Source organism: Ahaetulla prasina, chromosome 4 (genome assembly GCF_028640845.1).
Source record: "Ahaetulla prasina isolate Xishuangbanna chromosome 4, ASM2864084v1, whole genome shotgun sequence".
NCBI lineage: Eukaryota > Metazoa > Chordata > Lepidosauria > Squamata > Colubridae > Ahaetulla > Ahaetulla prasina.
In genome coordinates, this window is record NC_080542.1 from 74,143,047 (window position 1) to 74,164,290 (window position 21,244).

General features: G+C 40.1%; 1 protein-coding gene across 2 annotated transcripts in view; it reads right to left on the reverse strand.

Annotated features, from left to right (window-relative positions):
* Positions 1-319: 319 nt before the first annotated feature.
* The window catches only part of FKBP9 (FKBP prolyl isomerase 9), a 36,800-nt gene continuing 15,875 nt past the window's right edge, over positions 320-21,244 (reverse strand). For both annotated transcript variants that reach the window (XM_058183879.1, XM_058183878.1), the window contains 5 exons: positions 10,803-10,948; positions 8,817-9,003; positions 6,812-6,957; positions 5,731-5,894; positions 320-2,797 (listed from right to left, as the gene is read on the reverse strand). In XM_058183879.1, coding sequence (XP_058039862.1) covers positions 2,618-2,797; positions 5,731-5,894; positions 6,812-6,957; positions 8,817-9,003; positions 10,803-10,948 — 823 coding nt within the window. In that variant the 3' untranslated portion in view covers positions 320-2,617. The remainder of the gene's footprint in view (positions 2,798-5,730; positions 5,895-6,811; positions 6,958-8,816; positions 9,004-10,802; positions 10,949-21,244) is intronic.

Below are 21,244 nucleotides of genomic sequence, written 5' to 3' on the forward strand. Positions count from 1 at the left end.
CAAGCTGTTCTAATCCTGAAATGCCTTGACCTGACTGGTCCTGCCCTTCCCCATTTTCCTCCGCAGCCAGCAGCCAACGACGACCCCCTCAATTTCTGTCAGCTCAGGTTCCAGCTTGTCTTCTCCCGCAGATTCAGGCTCCAACAGGGACATAACACTTCAGTTTGTTTCTCTCAGTCTGTGGATATGATCTAATATCATACTATATATTCCAATAATATCCATTTATTTATAGATGTACAGGAAATCAAAGTGCAAAATTTAACAACAATTATTTGCCTTTTTCTACTCATACATAAATAAAGCATCTTATTCAGTGTATTTGTCATTTGTCAGCATTTTATTTAATACCATAATGCATTGCATTTGACAGAACATGGTATTATCATAGAAAACTCATACAATTGTACTTCTTATAAAACTAAAAAGGAGTGCTGTAAAATGAGCCCCTTTCTACAATTATACATCCCACCATCTTGGTGAATATACTTATACATTTTCTACTAATGTCATGATAGAGGCGTTATGTTCCCTTCTTTAGTAACTTTTTGTCCTACTTTTTGTTTATTATTTGATTTAATATATTTTACTGACAAAGCCAGTATTTGAGAGTGAACTGAAAATCACTTCAAAATACTTGAGTTAGATGGACTGACCATGTTAAGTTACCCAGATGCAATTAGCAGCTTCATGCACATTCTTACAATTCATTTTTATTTCTTTTTTCCTAAAATATATAAAAGACAAACACACATTTTAAATATTGAATGCAAAGCTGAACAATTGATCAACAGCTTCATACAGTAGAAGCATGGCTTATGCAACATTTATATCATTGGTCATTCTTTGCAGTGGAAAAGCAGAGCTTCGCTAACATCCATCCTATATTCACTAGATTTTGTTGAGTTTACTGGCAAATTTTGTTAATTTCCCTGCTGCCATTTTGTTCCACACTAAAACTTGAGATTATTCCTTTTGTTAAAATAGAGCAGCCAACACCATAGCTTTAGTCTTTAAGAATTCTAATTCTTTTCTACACTTAAACATAGAAGACTCTCAAAGCATTTGCTAATACAGTCATGATCTAAACAGTAATGTTAATAACCCTATTTTAATTATTGCTATGGAGATGACAACACAAGCAGAATGGGAATACTTCCAGAAAGCTATGGCTGGGTGCAAAACAAGCTAAGGCTGCTGGCTGCCTATATTCACTTTAAAATGATAACACTTCATTATTTAGGAGGAAGGGAAGTAAAAATTAATTACCCTGTTTCCCCCAAAATAAGACATCCCCTGATAATAAGCCCAATCAGGCTTTTGAGCACATGAAAATAAGGCCAAGCGCTTAATTTCAGTGTTCAAAAAAAAAATATAAGACAGGGTCTTATTTTGGGGAAAACACGGTAATATCTAATTCAATTCTTAAGGAACTGTAAGCTTTTAATGCTAATGCACCAAATGTGGATTTTTTAAAAGTACAGATTTCCAAATAATTTATCATTTTTTTCAGAATTTATTCCCATTAACTGTTCTAGTGTAGTATAACACCAGAAAATAACAAACCGGGGGGAAAGGCATGATTTTAATTCACATTTGTAACTTTATATCAAATCTTCAAAATTGTGGGTTGAATTGTGGAGTCTTTTGTGCTCTCTGAGCTGTTTGCGGACATTTCATTACCCAACTAGATATCATTAGTACTAGTCTGTGGATGGACAGTTTTGCTCCCTATTTATATACTGTAGTTTGCCCTGTATCTCCATTAACACTGGCAGGACAAGCTACTGCATATAATCAAGGAGCAACCCCCACTTCCAACATTAATGATGTTACCTAGTCAGGTAATGAAGTATCTGCAAGCAACAAAGGTTGAAGAGCAGCAAGGATCCCATTGTCCTACTTCCCATGTAAACAATTTCGCATGTGTTGTACACTTATTTGTCTGGTCTCTCAGGAGACAGCCTTGATCTACTTGTTCCCTGCTTCAACTAGAAATCACAATAGCTAATCTAAAAAGATACAACACAGTACAATAAGAAAATTGGCAAGCACAAGTATTGCAGGCAAGTGTGCCAAAAATGCCATGAAATCAAAGAATCCGCAATGTAGAAAATGTCCTGAACAAATAAAAAACCATTTGCAGAAACCTCCTAAGACAAGAAAGTGATGAAGCCCCATTAACTCAGATAACCTGAGTCAGGTTTTACCTCATAGTTTTATTTCTGAAATAATGTTCAAGTTTAGGACATTTTTTTCACCTCAAATCAGGCAGTCCAAATATTATAAATATTGAAAAAATACACAAATGTGAGTCATATTAATTTGCATTTGAAAACATTTCAGTTTTTTTCCAGAAAATTCACATCTCTGAAAAAAAGCTGAATATGTCACTATGGTGGGATTATATTTTTAAAAACCTTTAAAATGCATTTTAAGGCACCTTGCATTTTTAATATAAATGTCTTAATTTTAAAAAAAAATTGAATTTTATACTCTTCTGTATCTTAATTAACATCAAGACATATACATTTCCACATCCTTTTTTTTAACTATGTATAGATATTTCAGATTATTTCTAACATCAGCTCATAAAAGTTTTTAAAATCCAACTAAATTACAGTTCATCATGTCCCTGTGGCTCCTGGTCTTTCAGTTTGAATTCTTCAGAAGTAATCTTGCCATCTCCATTTCGGTCCTGATTGTTGAACATATTTTTCACAATTGTTTCAGAATTGTAACCAGGAGCTAGCTTTCCTTTACCAGAACTGACTTGGTCGTAGATATATTTATTGAACTAGAATTTAAATGATGAATAAGAATAGGAAATAAAATGAGTGTCAATATTGTAATTTAAAAGTTGCATATATCAGAATGCATTTCCATACTTCTGCATTTAGTACTAAGAAACAGTAATAATGCTGGTTTGCATCTGGAATTCGCCATGTTGATTTGAAACTAAAATAAGTTAGTCATTATTGAGCCTGCATCCAATCCTCTATTTGATGGGCATGTGCATCATCAAAGTGGTCCAACTTGCAAAAGCTTTTGTTCGATGTCTTTTGGGACTTTTTATAGTCCAGTGCCACACTATACAGAATTTTTACTCAAGTCCTCTTCATGAATTATTTATACTATGAGTTATGCTCATTGTGACTGATTTCTCATCTCTGCAAAGAATTGAGAATTGTAAAGAAAGAATTTCCAATTGTACTGAATGTTCACAATGACTGTCATTTAACTGCAAAAGTTACATGCAACTTTCTAATTGGTATATTTGCTTAATTCCAGAGGCATTACATTAGCATAGTAAATCTTTAAAGCTGACATGAGAAAACTTCCCTCAATCATAGTCAAGCTCATGAGGCTCCAGTTCCCTTGGCAAGATATGTTACTTCTTTTTCCCACTTTTGATGTTAACCAACAGCATTATTAGAGCCGCTTATAAAAATAGATATAAGATAAAGAATAGAGTTCTATCTACTACACACACACAAATTATCCTTTTTTTCCTTGACTTTGGTGAATGAATATAATTACCATATTTTTGCACTATAAGACGCTCCGAACAATAAGATGCACCTAGCTTTTGGGGAGGAAAACAAGAAAAAAAAAATCTGCCTCTGCCTACCTGCAATTTGCCTCCTTGCAGCAAACAGCCTGGTCAGCTTCAGCATAGCCTGATTTAGCATGAACAGCTGATTGGCGGTTGGATCGGCCTCCCAGAATACTGCCAATTAGCTGTTCCAGGCTGCACGGATCGCCGCCGCCTATCACCACCTCTGCATGCTCGATTTTTGGCCTCTGTCTGTCCCATTTTCAGCCTCTGTGCACCCCATTTTCAGCCTCTGCGCATCCCATTTTTGGCCCGTTCCAGACAGTGATAGGTGGTAACAGCAGTGATCCCCACCACCTGGAATGGGCTGAAAATGGGAAGCAGATGTGGCGATAGGCCGCAACGGCGGGAATGGTGGTGAAAGCGGTAATCCCCGCAGCCTCGAACAGCTGATTGGTGGTATTTTGGGAGGCCAATCCAACCTCCAATCAGCTACTTGTGCTAAATCAGGCTGTGCTGAAGCTGATCAGGCTGTTTGCTGTTTCTGCAAGGAGGAAAATTGCTGGGAGGCAGACATCAAAGGGTGGTGGCCAGCAGGTGGGTGGGGCTTTGGCAACATTCAATCTATAACAGGGGTCCCCAACCTTTCGGACCTCAGGGACCACTAAATTCATAATTTTAAATCCTGTGAACCACTAATATGATCTGCTTAATGACCAGCTGGATGAATGTGACTGGAACATGACCAACTTGATGTCACTCACATTGAGGGGTGCCTCGCTGGCCTCTACTCGCCCCTCCCCTCCTATCCACTCCTCCCCTGCCTGCCCGGGCTCCTTAGGGACCCAACAGGAAGTAGTTGTTGGAGCTAAGCAGCCACCATGAGAAAGAGTTGGAAAAACAGCTCAGTTCAGATTGGATCTGACCGAGAAGGAGGCTCAGCAGAAGCACCTCACTGAGGACTAGGAGCATAGGCTTTCCAAGCAGAGGGAAGACCTGCAGGAGTGCAAGGCCAGGTACCAGTGCCTGGGGGCTCAGCCGGCTGAGATGGTCAGCCAGTTCCAGGCCATGGTGCAGTCCCACTGGAATAAGGTCCTCCGGCTCTTCACCACCAGCAGCACTTCCCTCCAGCCTTCGCCCAAAGCCCCGCACCAGGAGGCTGACCCCAACCTACACAAAAAGACCCCAAAGGGGTGACTCTCTGAAGCAACACAAGCATTCATTGCACGTATCTGGTCCAGGGGCCATAGTCTAAGGACCCCTGATTTAGTGTAATATAAAAAAAAAATCAAATAATTTTTTGGGGGACCACCAAAATTTTCTCGTGGACCACCAGTGGTCTATGGACCACCAGTTGGTGACCGCTGCTCTATAAGACGCACAGACATTTCCACCCACTTTGGGGGAGGGGAAGAAATGCATCTTATAGATGGAAAAATATGGTACCCACAATATGGAAGAAGGGCAGTAACTACTGATCAGATTTTTCACACCATTGCAAAATTGACACTGAAGCAAATTACTACCCTGTTTGTCTTTTCTTTTACAGTATAAATAGTATGCCGGGCTAGTTCAAAGAATTAATTTAAAAAGCCATGGAAATATTAATTTTCTTTCTAATTGTATGAACCAGAGTTTTCACAAATTGCAACCTTGGAGAGAAATCAACAACAAAAACAATAAATTGGAATGGGAAGTGAAAATAACTGCCTCACAAATAAAACCCAGATTTCAGAACTAATACAAAAGTAAGCAAACTCATCCCACCCCTTAACTAATAAGGTTTTTATTTATTTATTTTACCTTCCAAACAAAATGTTTTAACATTATATAAAAATGTATGGGTCTGCCATTTTATGCAACTTATCAAATAAAAATTAATTATTAAATTTAATAATTTATGTTTGTCTAACCATCACACAAGAAAAAAAAAGAAAGTCATGTAAATTCATTTATCGTATCTAGGGGCATATAATATAATGTATTATAATTATATATTATACTGTACTAATACTATAAAATAAAATGCATATTGTAGCTTGAGAAGTAAATTAAAGAACATGTATAGAACATGGTGTACCTAACGATTTGTTGTTATCCATCAAAGAAAATCCTTATAAACCAGTTTCTGTCCCCTCACAAAAAAAAAAAAAAAACAACCACCAGCTTCTTACTTCTTCTAGAAGAATTTCTCCATTGTTATCCTTGTCTATTTCTTCAAAGAGGTTTGGTAATACTTCATCATGCCACACAAACATATAGCCTTCTGGTAAGCCAGACACTAAATCAAGCAGCTCGATGTCAAACAGTAAAACAGCACTTCCAGGAACTTCTCCTTCTGCAATATTAAATGACAAAAATCAAATCTCAATATTTGCTTTTGGGAATGTTTTGCTTTGCTCTGTATTTTCAGTGGAAGCTGGCAATTTTCCAGCTAAGTAGCCACATGTTATGTTTTTAAAAATTTCCTGCCATGACAAGTAATTCAATTATGTCACTGGGAAGTAGATCTGAAATTGATTCATTTTGAGGATTTCATAGATAATGAATATGAAAAATAAATTTCCCAAGGTCTTCATGAAAGTAAAATGATCAGGGACAATGATATGGGTGATGCTATCCCTAATGTAGAGGGCTGGGAGCAAGGGACAGAAATTCACCCCTAGCAGAATAAGCAAATTGTACTATAGATATTATTTACAGCAAAGAATGACAGAATGCAAAAATTAGATGTACTGTGTCAGTAATGGATATTATAATTATTTTCTTTCTAGAAGACACTAAATTATATGATTATTTTCAGGCTTAAGTTTTAATGCAAAGTCATTTGTTTAAACAATGCTTATCTCACTGCTTTATTACATGAGACTATATAGCTCAACATTCTAAGATTCATCACATAAAATGCATAAGGCAATTCTAGAGGTGGACAATATATTTCTATGATAATTTTTAAGTTAAACTGAAGCTCAAGTCTTATTTAATGAGTGAACTTCAAAATTATTTATACAGTTCCAAATAATTTTGTTATATCACCCATTCATTTCAATTTATTCCACTGAGAGCAGAAGATAAGAACAAGGAAATGAATCCTATTGGAACTGCCTATGCATCTTTAAATATAATTTAACAAAGTACATACAAATGCGACTGTGCACCACTGCAGGTGAATTCAGAAGAAACTGGGTCAACTCACATTAATTTCTTCATTTCAGTACATGAGTGTTTAAAGATCTTTGAAAGTTATAAACTCACCAACTCCAGCTTCTCCATAACCAAAGTGAGGGGGAATAATAACTCTTCTTTTTTCTCCTACACACATCTCTCTGAGACCTATATCCATTCCCAATACAACTTGTCCAGAACCTAGAACTATATTATAAGTTTTTCCAAGGCTAACCCTGAAAAAGAAAAATGTAATTCATAAAAATTCTAAGCAACTCCTCCAATTTTCTAGCATTTTTTTCTACTACTATTTACATGGTCCATAGCCCACTACTGGGACGTGGCTTATTCGCAACCGGACTCATGCGAGCAGAACCCCAAAGGCTTCTCTATTGTATGAGTGGAGCTGCGCATCCACATGTGCCAGCCCACCCTTGTGCAGCCCAGTTCCCCATTCCTCTGCCAGCTGGGCTGCCAAGCCACCTCCTCCCGATGCTGCAAAAGCAGTGTGGTGAGAGCAGAGGCTGAGAGGGACGAGTGTGCCCTGCTCAGCTTCACATAGGACTCCCAATCCGCTTTTGGAGTGCCGGGCAGCCTCAATGAGTCTGAAGACTGTGCACCCAAAAGCTTCTCTTTTCCACGCCAAAAGCTTTTGCAGGGTTTGGGGGGAGCAATCTCCTGCTGCTTCAGGCCTTCCATCCCTTTGTAAAAGCTTTTGGCATGAAGAAGCCTGAAGGAGCCAAGACCGTGCCCCAAAGGCTTCTCTTCTCTCTCTTGCATGAGTGGAGTTAAACATGCATACACGCCGGGCCACCACTCACATGACCTGATTACTCTTCCCATCTTCAGCCAGGCCACCAAGCCGCAAAGATCGGGGACCTCTCTCTTATAACATTAGGCAACAGAGTATCAGTAGTAGAGACTTCAAGTATCTGGGTTCTATAGTCTCCCAGGACTTGAAATGGATATCTAATTTTAGAATTGCCATTAAAAAGGCATCTTTTCCTGTGCCAACTCAGAAAGCTCAGACTACCCAAAGAACTGCTGATTCAGTTCTACAGAGGAATTACTGAGTCTGTCATTTGTACTTGTATAACTGTGTGATTTGGTATAGCAATCAAACAGGACAGTTACAGACTTATACAGATAATTATGTCTTGAGAAAAAACTATTGAACCAGCCTACCTTCCACTGAGAATTCGTATACTGCACAGGTCAGAAATGCTGAGAAAGTATCTACAAAGCCCTCACATCCTGGACATAAACTGTTTCAACTCCTCCCCTTAGGATGCCGCTTTAGGCCATTGCATGTCCAAACAACTAGATACAAAGATAGCTTTTCCCCCATGCCATCACTCTATTAAACACATAATTCCCATAGTACTGTTTTATACCTAAATGTGCAGTATGGCTATATTGCTATTATCCATCTCAACTTTATTATTTCTTTCTCCTATTGGTATCTTATGATTTATCACTTTGTTGTTTGTATCTTATGATTTATCACTTTGTTGTTTGTATGTACACTGAGATCTTATGCACTGGAAACAAATTCCTTGTACATCTAATCACACTTTGCCAATAAAGAATGTTCTATTCTGTATTAGGTGAAGTAAGGAAAGTAGCTGATATGAAACAAAAATATGAAGGAACCATGATACCACTGGCATCATTAGCCAATAAAGCACCAGGCTACAAAGTTAGAGACCATAAGTTCTAGTCCTGCCTTAATAATGAAAGCCAGCTGAGGAACTTTGGACCAGTCACTCTCTTAGCCCAATTCATCTGATTGTTGTGAGGAAAATAAGAGGAGGGAGGTTGTTGGATATGTTTGTCACGTTATTTGTAAAACCAATAAAAGCAGGATATTTGTTTAATAAATAAATGAGGGCCTGGAGACAGAAAAACAACTTTCATTGTTTATTTTCATAGTTTATAGACCTTCTGACTGCATGTAAGACATCATATACTTTTTTTCAGTTATATTAAAGAATGCAAACAGCTAACAAAAGAAAGGAATCATGTCTTGAGCCACATCTATTTTTTTTTAATTGTCATGTTTGCAAAATTATTTATAGCCAGATGATATACTTACGTTGAATCTAATAAAGTGCCATCTAAGAGAGAAGCATTGTAATGATACTTCAAGTAATCACCTTTCTTGCTTAGCACTGAACAGTTAGTAGGTTTGTAATAGGTTGTTACAGCAACTGAATCCGAAGGATTGTGAAAATCTATCACATGAACTTCAAATACCAACACAGCAGATCCTGGAATGTTTCCTACAATAATAAGCAATCACATAGTAACAGGCTATTCATCTTTCTTCTCTTTTACACCTTGTAAACAACAAAATTATCTATTGAAAATTGATGCTTTGAAAATAAAGAAGGTGTGGTCAAGAGCATCTGCAAAGGTTATCCTGGATTATGCCAATGTTTCTGCCATTTTGTCCTTTCCGATAGCATAAAATCTATATACTTTCAGAACTATGATATTTGGGGAGATTACCACTGTTGCCCATTTTGAAAGCATGAATGCACTGAAAAAAAATAAGGAAGCTTAGAAACTTAGGGGAAAAAAATAAAAATAAAAAATAAATAAATTGTATTTTTTATTGGGTGAATTTGCAGCTAAAATTAGTGAAAGTGTTTAGCTTTCATTGAAAGGGCTTTAGGAAAAATCTCTTGGAGTGAGTTTGGGTTGCTTCTGCACTTCCAATAGAAAGTATGGCTTCTCACTCTTTATATAAAGCAAATCACTATGCTTTACCACCAAGTGATTCTCTTTAGTCCTTTAATCCTTTCTTTTAATTTTGAAGCCACTTTGCATACCATTTAATACCAGTAACTGGATCAGCATTAAGATCCCAAAGTGTCTTCCCTCTTCTGTTCTTCCCAATTGAGAAAAATAAAATCACATCTTTTGCATGACTAATATAGGATCTTTTATATTAATATAATGGTTTTATCCATTAATTCCAAAGATGTAAAAAGCTCCTTTTGTGTCTAGCTAATGTTAAGTGACAAAACTTAATAACAGGATTGTTTCTAGATAACTTAATCTCCAAAGGTAGAACTACTTTAAGCATCTGTAAAACCTAAGGAAAAAAAAATTGCCTAGGGTGATCAGTAACCGTGGTATCTGTCACACTTATGAAAACAAATTATGTTACTAATTTTTTCAATCATGTATCTATTTCTTGAGATGTTATAGAACAGTGGTTCTCAACCTTTATAGTGCTGCGACCCCCTTAATACAATTCCCCACGATGTGGCAACCCCTTTAATACAATTCCCCATGATGTGGCGACCCCCAACCGTAAAATTATTTTCGTTTTGAATTTATCGCACCTGAAGCCATATTGGCTAGTAATCTGAACAGCTTGCGATTGCCTTGAGGACAGAGGCATTAAAGCGGAGACTCCTCCCCTATTAAGTTTATCACGCCTGAAGCCAGATTAGGCTAGCGATTGGGAATGATTGCAGCTGGCTTGAGAGGGAGACATCAGAGCAAAGATTTCTCTCTTTTTTAATTCATCGCGCCTGAAGCCGAATTCGGCTAGCGATTTGAAGAGCCTGCAGCTGGCTTTTGGAGTCAACCACTGGAGCGCGATTCTTCGACTCGCAAGTATACTTCCCATACTTCCGATGGTGACCCCTGGCACCCCTTAGGTGACCCCTGGCAAATTGTCATTCGACCCCTAACGGGGTCCCGACCCACAGGTTGAGAACCGCTGTTATAGAAGATATATATATAATATATATATATCCAAATATATCCAAGCAAGTATTATCAAATAAGTCATGATTCGCTTATATGAGCCCTATTCTACCATTTGCATTAGCAAAATTCACTATAAATTTAGTACAATTCTCACATGGAGTGTAGGAATCAGGTGCACTGACTTTATCCCTCTTGACTGTGGAAAATGCTTTTACTTTAAAGCATCATATCATCATATCTGATATTATTCACATGCTTAAATATATATATTATATATACTCAATATATTAAAATAGTAACTGAGCTGCAGGACATTAGTATTTAATAAAGAACCTGAAATAAAACTTATACTCACCTCTTCCCTCTTCTCCATACCCAACATGAGGTGGTATTATTATTCTCCTTTTCTCTCCAACACATGCTCCAAGCAAACCTTCATCTATCCCAGCAATCACATAACCTTTGCCAATGTAGGTGTCATAGGTTCGATTTTGTGAGTAACTACAGAAGATACTTTGCTTTACTACAGTTACCATCAATTATAACACATTTACAATTTACTGAGTATGACGGCAAATGTAGAAAAAATGTAGATGTAATCTATATATAATTTAATGTATATATATTAATAGAGAGAGAGAGAGAGATTCATTTCATTTACACAATACCATAACCTAGAAAACTTTATTCAATTAACGGAGCATTTGCTTATAAAATAATTTTATTAGAATAAGCTCAGCCAGGAGCCTATTGAATAGTGATGGGTTGTGGCCACAATACAGCAAGCTAAAAAACTCTTGATTTTCAAAGCCTTAAGTATACGTTATTACCCTTTCGGGTCTTTCTGCCACAGTTGTTAATCAAATTATTGCATCTCTTAAGTGAATCATATGATTATTAAGCAAATTCAGCTTCCCCCAATGACTCTGCTTGTGGGAAGCTAGCTGAGAAGGACACAAATCATATGACCCTAGGATGTTACAACTATTAAAAATACATGTTAGTTGTCTAGTGACCAATTCTGGGGATTCTACGAGGACCAATTGTAACTTTTTTCTCAATCTTGATGTAACTTCAAATAGTCACTAAACAAATGGTTGCAAGTTGAGGACTACCTATTTAAGAATTAAAAGAAAGACTTCCAAGATTTCTGAAAAGTCTACTGTAAAAAGCTAGGTAAAGGTAAAGGTTCCCCTTGCACATAAGTGCTAGTCGTTGCTAGGAAGCCATTAAAAAAGGATTTCAGTAATTGCTGAATATGAAATGTAAGCTCTATTTATAGTGAAATCAAGATTCAATTTCTATCTTTTGCCCACACACAATGGATTAGATGCCCCCCTTCTTTTGGGTGGAAAATTTGGTTTCTATATGACTAGTGTATAGGTCAGTGATAGTAAACCTTTTCCGGACTGAGTGCCCAAAATGTGTGTGTGTGTCCGCATCCCCAAAATGCAATGTGTGCAGGGGCCCTGCATACATGCTCCCCCCACATGCACCACACGCATGAAACCCAAAGACCATCTGACCAACGGGATGTGCGCACACATGCGCAGCAGAGCTAAACTGAGGCAACAACTCATGTGCCCAGAGAGGATGCTGCATGCCACCTGTGGCACACGTGCCATAGGTTCGCCATCACAGGTATAGGTCATTGACACATCTAGTAGCAAGTTGTTTATTTTTGAATATGGGATAACTAATTTTCACAAGTATGTGGTGTTTAATACACCAGTGTATACATGTTTAAAGAATGTTTGCAATGGTATTACATGTATGTTAGTTAGGAATGTAAATATACATGTTTATCTGCACATCTGCCATAAGGTTAGCTGGGAATCAGACTGATTGGTAAAAAGTTTGGTACAGATTTTTTGAAGGAACAAGGACCAGAAAACTAATGTATTAAAGTTAGTTGTCTTTGATAGGAAAAAAAGAAATTGTAGGAGAAAATAGCTGTGTACAAGAGAGTAATTCTGCCCATATGAAAGTAAGAATTGATTTATCAGGAGAAGTATAATAGGAATGTGGGGTGCAGTGGCTCAGCAGTTAAAGACGCTGAGCTTGTCAGCTGGAAAACTGACAGCCTGGGTTCAAGACCCAAGTGCCAGGAGTGAGGTCTTGCTACTTGCCCAGAATGTAAATGTGAGTAGATAAAGAGGTGCCACTTTGGTGGGAAAGCGACAGCATTCCATGCTTCTTGGTGTGTAGTCATGTTGGCCACATGACCATAGAAACATCTTTGGACTGCTGGCTCCCCTTCTGTGTGTCTCTCTGTGTGTGTGTTTGTGTTTGTGTGATCACAACTGAATATGGATACAAGTTCAAGAATGGAACTACCATTAGCCACTTGCCACAGACTGACTAGGTGACTCAGTGGCTAAGACACTGAGCTTGTTGATCAGAAAGGTTGGCAGTTCGGCAGTTCAAATCCCTAGTACAGGTCTCCTGCATGAGCTGTACTAGATGACCTCCAAGGTACCTTCCAACTCTGTTACTGTTACCTTCTCTACATGAATGGTATCAGGCTATATGCAACTTGCTGATCCAGCTGACATGGACCTAGAGTGAAGACATTGGTATAGCATTCAGAGTAGTTGGGACTGTAACTAATGGTAATCAAGAGAGATAGCTAGGATGGAGATGAAATACCAGGAGGTCATATAGTAGACATACAGACCAGTTTCAAGTACTTTGGTATCCCACAGTCACATACGAGGAGGAGGTAAGAAAAACACCAACAGGCAAATATTATCAAAGGATCAGACAGGTATTGAAGAGCCAGATCAATGGGAAGGATAAAATCCATACCATCAACACATATGCCCTGCCAGTCATCAGATAATTTGCAGGTATAATAAATTGGCTGTCAGCCTCTGCCTATGATGCTTGCTTGCTATTGGCTGCCATTGTAACAGGAGGGGGGAGGTTTTGCTGGTATTGGGAGGGGGCAGGGGTGAAATCTAAAAATGTTGGTTCTGTGGGCGTGGCTTAATTGGTGGGCGTGGCTTGGTGGTCAGGTGACTAAATGAACATGGCCAATAATAATAAATAATAAAAATAATAAAGTATACAAAACTTTGGAGCACACCAGTCTACCTTCTTTAAAAATAGAGGCATCGGTCTACTAATTGCCTTTTTTGGGAGGCACCAGTCTACATTCTTTAAAAATAGATACACCAGTCTACTAGCAGCCTACAGTGCTGATCAGCTGTAGTGCAGCCCTTTGAAGCGCCACGGCAGTCATTTAAGGCCGTTTGCAGCTATATCACCACCAAGAGCTTCAGGGACAGAGAAGAGGATCAGCAAGGTGTGGGCGGGGGGGGGGGGGGCAGGGATTTTTGCTACCGGTTCTCCAAACTACCTGCCCCATTGCTACCGGATCATGCGATCCGGTCCGAACTGGGAGCATTTCACCCTGGGAGGGGGGAAGTGAGCTGGTGGAGACGTCTTGAGGAAAAGGGAGGAAACTTCTCTACAAACATGGAGTTGGGTTTTTTCTTTCTTGAGTGTTGAACGGAGGCACACCTGACATTGGAAACTTCAAGCAGCTGTGGAAAGAATTGACAGCTGTCAAGGTCAACTGTTCCGGCATACCAAATAGGTGGGGGCAGCCTGAAGAAGAGCCCCACATGACACCTTGGGGAGATGTGGATTGGACATTCAACCTGAGTTCTTGGGTGGAGGGATTTGGGATTGCTTTCAATATCTAATTTTCGCACCTATTGCCTTAGACCTTGCTTTTTTTTTTTTGTTGCATTCAGTTCATACTCAGTAAAAGTACCTTTCTCTACAAACATGGAGTTGGGATTTTTCTTTCTTGAGTGTTGAACGGAGGCACACCTGACATTGGCCAAAGGAGGACAGGGAGACCAAAAAGGTACAGAGGTTTCACCTAGTCCAATACCTAGAAACAGTACATCAGATGGAAAGAGGGCAGTCAGGGTTTGGTGAGTGTCAAAGCTACTATCATGGAAGAAATCCATAGCATCCAGCAGTATATCAGTAAGATGACATCCAAAGATGAGCTGCTGATAGAGTGCCTGAGGTAATTGCAGATGTGGGAAGAAGATCAAGCAAAGGAAGTGCCATGGCAAGGTAAGATTCTGCATGGGATGTATTTTGACAGTTAACTGAAATGGAAAACACTGGGAAATCCTATAGTGACTGGAAAGGATGGACTAAAAGATAGCACTGAGGTAGTGATCACAACAGAACAAGAACAGGCACTAAGCACAAATCCACAGAAGCAGGAATCTATCACATTAGACAGGACTCAAGATGCAGAATGTGTAAATAAACCTTGGACACAATTCACATGTAATGGAAAAGATGTAAGATGCAGACAGGAACAGCATACATTGAACGGAACAACCAATCTTGCATTAGAATATGTACAGAATATTGGCTAAACCCTATACAGAATATGGGCTAAACTCTCCTAACGAGAGATCCACAGTAAGCTGTGGAAAATAAGAGGTCTAAGATCCTGTAGGATTTCCAGAGCCAGCCAGAGAGGCAAGCATTGGCCAATCAACCAAACATTGTGATATTAGAAAAAAAGAAGAAAACAGTGGTAGTGCCAAATTCTGTCTATCTAGACCCGTTCCAGTCCGGCTTCCGACCCGGTTATAGTACGGAGACGGCTTTGGTCGCGTTGGTGGATGACCTCTGGAGGGCCAGGGATAGGGGTTGCTCCTCTGCCCTGATCCTATTAGATCTCTCAGCGGCTTTTGATACCATCGACCATGGTATTCTCTGCACCGGTTGGAGAGATTGGGAGTGGGAGGCACCGTTTATCGATGGTTCTCCTCCTATCTCTCTGACCGGTCGCAGACGGTGTTGACAGGGGGGCAGAGGTCGTCCGCGAGGCGCCTTACTTGTGGGGTGCCTCAGGGGTCGATTCTCTCGCCTCTCCTGTTCAACATCTATATGAAGCCGCTGGGGGAGGTCATCAGTGGTTTCGGGGTGAGTTACCATCTGTACGCTGATGATACTCAGCTGTACTTTTCCACCCCGGACCACCCCAACGAAGCTGTCGAAGTGCTGTCCCGGTACCTGGAAGCCGTACGGGTCTGGATGGGGAGAAACAGACTCAGGCTCAATCCCTCCAAGACGGAGTGGCTGTGGATGCCGGCACCCCGGTACAGTCAGCTGCAACCGCGGCTGGCTGTTGGGGGCGAGTTACTGGCCCCAAGGGAGGGGGTACGCAACTTGGGCGTCCTCCTGGATGGACGGCTGTCCTTTGATGAACACCTGGCGGCCGTCTCCAGGAGGGCCTTCTACCAAGTACGCTTGGTTCGCCAGTTGCGTCCCTTCCTTGACCGGGATGCCTTATGCACGGTCACTCACGTTCTGGTCACTTCTCGTTTGGATTATTGCAATGCTCTCTACATGGGGCTGCCCTTGAGGTGCACCCAGAGACTGCAGTTAGTCCAGAATGCGGCTGCGCGAGTAGTAACGGGAGCCACTCGTTGCTCCCACGTAACACCACTGCTATGCAGTCTGCACTGGCTTCCTGTAATCTTTCGGGTGCGCTTCAAGATTTTGGTTACCACCTTTAAAGCGCTCCATGGCTTAGGACCCGGGTACTTACGGGACCGCCTGCTGTTACCTTATGCCTCCCACCGACCCGTACGCTCACACAGAGAGGGTCTTCTCAGGGTGCCATCCGCCAAACAATGTCGGCTGACGGCCCCCAGGGGCAGGGCCTTCTCTGTTGGAGCTCCTACTCTCTGGAACGAGCTTCCCCCTGGCCTACGCCAAGTGCCTGATTTTCGGACCTTTCACCGTGAGCGAAAAACATACTTATTTATTCAAGCGGGACTGGCTTAATAGTTTTTATTAATTTTAATTGGGGTTTTATTGTGTTAGGGTTTTTAAATTTTAAAATTTTTTAAGTTGAAAATTTTTTAATGTCGGCCTTTTTTTCTAATATGCTTTGTTTTAAACTTCTGTTTTAATTGTATATATACTGAGTTTTTATCTTTTTGGCTGTACACCGCCCTGAGTCCTTCGGGAGAAGGGCGTTATAAAAATTTAATAAATAAATAAATAAATGCTAATAACATCAGGAGGAAGGCGTATGAGAAATTGGAGAAACTAGAAAAGTACCTGAAAGAGGAACTGGAAGGGATGTAGAAAGTTAAGGCCAAAGTGGTCCTAGTGATGGTAGAACTTTAGAGATGTTGTCTCCTAAACTGGGTACAACATCAGGGCTCTCTGCCCAAGAGAGAAAAGAGTACATTGCTAGGAATAGCTAAGATACTGTGCAGAACAAGCTCCCTGGTTTCTGGTAAAAGACCCAAGATCAAGGAAGACACAGACCACCATAACTGTGAGAAGGGAGTTGATAGATGATGATGAAGTGATAGATAGATAGATAGATAGATAGATAGATAGATAGATAGATAGATAGATAGATAGATAGATAGATAAAGATAAGAGAAGATAAGATAGGCAGGCAGGCAGGCAGACAGACAGACAAGAGGGAGTCCTTGGTGCTATCTGAACTTATTTGTTCTCTTGTAGATGTTTCATTACCCTAACTAGGTAACATAATCAGTGTTACTAAGGAGTGCTATTTGCTGTCAGTTTATATTCTGGTGTCTTGCCTATCTCTGTGAAGGGGATGGGGCCGTTTTAGGAATTCTTACTGATGGCTCTTTGGCAGTTTCTTCTTTGGGGTATTGCTTCCTTGGCTGTTGGTCTGAAGTTGACCTTGGGGTTAATCTTTGGTGATCTGAGTGCTGATTACTGGTAAAGAAGTGCTGGAATCTTTTGGGCTGGTTGATTGTCTCTTTTGCATAGTTTATAGATCTTCTTAATGTCTATGTATCTATTGATAGCTGATTTGTCAGAGTGCCAGAGTTCTAGAAATTTCCTGGCATTTTTGGATTTGGCCTGGTCTAGGATTGTCACATTTTCCCAATTGAAACTATAGTTAAATCTGTCCATATGTGGTGAAATAAAAGAATTTTCGTCATGTCTTCTGACTGCCAGTTGGTGTTTATGGATGCATTCTTACATTGTATTTTCTTACATTTTGTATTTTTTTTTATTTCTTACATTTGTCTTTTTGACCCAGCAACCTCAGAAGAAAAAACAGGAGTCATCTACAACATACAATGTAAGAACTGTAACAACCATTATGTAAGACAAACAGGCAGAAGATTGGCAGAACGCATCCATAAACACCAACTTGCAGTCAGAAGACATGATGAAAATTCTTTAATTTCACAACATATACTGTATTTTTCGGTGTATAAGACTCACCTTTTTACCTCCAAAAAAGAGGGCAAAAATCTGGGTGCATTTTATATGCCGAATGTTGCATCAGCCATGCCTGGGGGGAGGGGGGAGGGAGTTGGTGTGAGGGCGGGAATGGTGGCAAAGGCGACAATGGCAACAACAGTAGCAAAAGACAGCTGATTGGCGCTATTCTGGGATCCAACTGTAAATCAGAAAAGTTAAAAGCAAACGGTTCTGGAAACCGTTTGCTATAAATTGAGGCGCTGCCCTGCCGCTGCCTCAGGCGCCCCTCAGCTGTCTGAGCCACTGCCGCTGCCACCACTCACCTTTAGGAGCCAAAGCCGCACCCCCCCCCGCCCCTTGTCTGCCAAAGCTGAAGCCGCACCCCCCCACACCATCACTGCTTGTAAGTCGGAGCTAAAGCAGTCAATTTGTGGACTTTAAATCTCAGGATTCTGGGACTTGAAGTCCACAAGTCTTAAACCTGTCAGCTTGTGGACTTTAAGTCTCAGGATTATGGGATTTGAAGTCCACAAGTCTTAAAGCAGTCACGTTTGAAGACCCCTGGGTTAGGGGTTAAGGTTAGCATCTGTTTATAACCGGTTAGGGTTAGCACTTGTTTATATAGGGTTAGGGCAGGGGTCTGCAAATTTGGCTCTTTAAGACTTGTGGAGTTTCAGAGTTCCTCAGCCAGCAAAGCTACCCTAGTGTGTGCGTATGAATGAACATGGTTTCAGTTACATTGCACTGCATTGTTATAAAGGACACAATATTGTTCTTTCTTGCCGAAAAATGTCAAAGCCAAGAAGGCAAGCATACAAAATCTCTTACAAGCTGGAAGTTGTGAAATATGCTCAGGAGCATGGAAACAGACCAGCAGAGAAATATTTTGGGCCACCTCCAACTGAAAAAATGATAAGAGAGTGGAGGAAACAGGTGGAACAGCTGCAAAAGGTAAAGGATAAAAGCAAGCAGAACTTCCGTGGGGTTCCTGCAAAGTGGCCCCAGTTAGAGGAGGACATGAGAGACTGGATCACAGGTCACTGGAATAGTGGCTTCGGAGTCACCACAAAAATGGTGATGTATGAAGCCAAATGCATTGCTACACAGAAAGGCTTTCAGGATTTTACTGGATCACCATTGTGTTGCTTCAGATTTATGACGCGATATGGCCTTGCTATGTGCACCAAAACTAGAATTGCGCAAAGAATGTCAAGAGTATGAATCTAAGATTCTGTCTTTTCATACATTTGCTAGAAAGAAAAATAATTTTGAAATTGGCCAGGATTGGGAATATGGATGAAGTCCCACTAACTTTTGAAGTGCCATCAAATTGTACTGTTGATGTGAAAGGTGCCAAAAGGATAACAGTGAAAACCTCAGGACACGAGAAAACACATTACACGATTGTGTTGTTCTGCTGGCAAGATGGCACCAAATTGCCATCAACGTTAATATTCAAAAGAAAAACCTTCCCAAAGGAAGTGACTCCAAGAGGTATTGTTGTGCATGTCTATGAGAAAGGATGGATGGATGAACATGGAATGAAAGTATGGATTGAAAGAGTGTGGTCCAAACGTTTTGGAGGGCTTCTAAAAAACCCAGCTTTATTAGTACTCGACCAGTTTAGAGCACATATTAGTGAAACCACAAAGAAAAGGTTCAAAGAAGTAAAGACTCATCTAGCTGTAATTCCTGGGGGGTCTTACCAGCCAGATGTAACCTCTTGATGTTTCCATCAACAAGCCATTCAAAGTGTACATGCGAGAAGAGTGGAACAAATGGATGGCTGCTGGTAATCATGATCTGACACCCACTGAACTAATGAGGAGGCCCACTATCACTCAAGTTTGTGAATGGGTGAAAACATCATGGAACTCAGTGAAGGACAAAATTGATACATGACTGCATCTCCAATGATCCATCAGTTAAGCTACTGAAGTTCGCAGATGACACAACAGTGATTGGTCTCATTCGAGACAATGACGAATCCGCATATAGACGAGAGGTCGAACGACTAGCCTTGTGGTGCAACCAAAACAATCTGGAACTGAACACACTCAAAACCGTAGAAATGGTGGTAGACTTTAGGAAAAACCCTTCCATACTTCCACCTCTCACAATACTTGACAACACAGTATCAACAGTAGAAACCTTCAAATTTCTGGGTTCTATCATATCGCAAGATCTCAAATGGACAGCTAACATCAAAAACATCATTAAAAAAGGACAACAAAGAATGTTCTTTCTGCGCCAACTCAGTAAGCTCAAACTGCCCAAGGAGCTGCTGATCCAATTCTACAGAGGAATTATTGAGTCTGTCATTTGCACCTCTATAACTGTCTGGTTCGGTTCTGCAACCCAACAAGAAAAACACAGACTTCAGAGGATAATTAGAACTGCAGAAAAATAATTGCTACCAACCTGCCTTCCATTGAGGACCTGTATACTGCATCAAGAAGAGGGCCGTGAAAATATTTGCAGATCCCTTGCATCCTGGACATAAACTGTTTCAACTCCTACCCTCAAAACGACGCTATAGAGCACTGCACACCAGAACAACTAGACACAAGAACAGTTTTTCCGAAGGCCATCACTCTGCTAAACAAATAATTCCCTCAACACTGTCAGACTATTTACTGAATCTGCACTACTATTAATCGTTTCATAGTTCCCATCACCAATCTCTTTCCACTTATGACTGTATGACTATAACTTGTTGCTGGCAATCCTTATGATTTATATTGATATATTGATCATCAATTGTGTTGTAAATGTTGTACCTTGATGAACGTATCTTTTCTTTTATGTACACTGAGAGCATATGCACCAAGACAAATTCCTTGTGTGTCCAATCACACTTGGCCAATAAAAATTCTATTCTATTCTATTCTATTCTATTCTATTCTATTCTATTCTATTCTATTCTATTCTATTCTATTCTATTCTAAAAAGTGTACATGGTTGTAAAAAGTGTACATGGTTATACAAAGTATACATGGTTGTAAAAATTGTTCTGCTATGCTGGTATTTTATTAAATAATATATTACTACACCATTTGGTTCAGAATACTTTTTTCCTTGTTTTCCTCCCCCAAAATTAAGGTGTGTCTTATACTCCAGTGTGTCTTATACACCGAAAAATACGGTAGATTTAAACATAGCTTCAATTGGGAAAATGTGACAACCCTTGCAGAATTGGGTTTCAGCAGGTTCTAACCAGTTCTGGAGAACCAGTAGTGGAAATTTTGAGTAGTTCGGAGAACTGGTAGTAAAAATTCTGACTGGCCCCGCCCCCATCTATTCTCTGCCTTCCAAGTCCCAGTTGAGCGAGAGGAAATGGAGATTTTACAGTATCCTTTCCCTGCCATGCCCACTAAGCCACACCCACCAAGCCATGCCATGCCCACCAAGCCATACCCACAGAACCAGTAGTAAAAATTTTTGAAACCCACCACTGAATCCTTGTCATGCCCCAGCATATAACTTTTATATACTATTGGTGCTCTCTAGCCCCATCTATTGGCCGGAGAGACAAATACCAGGTGT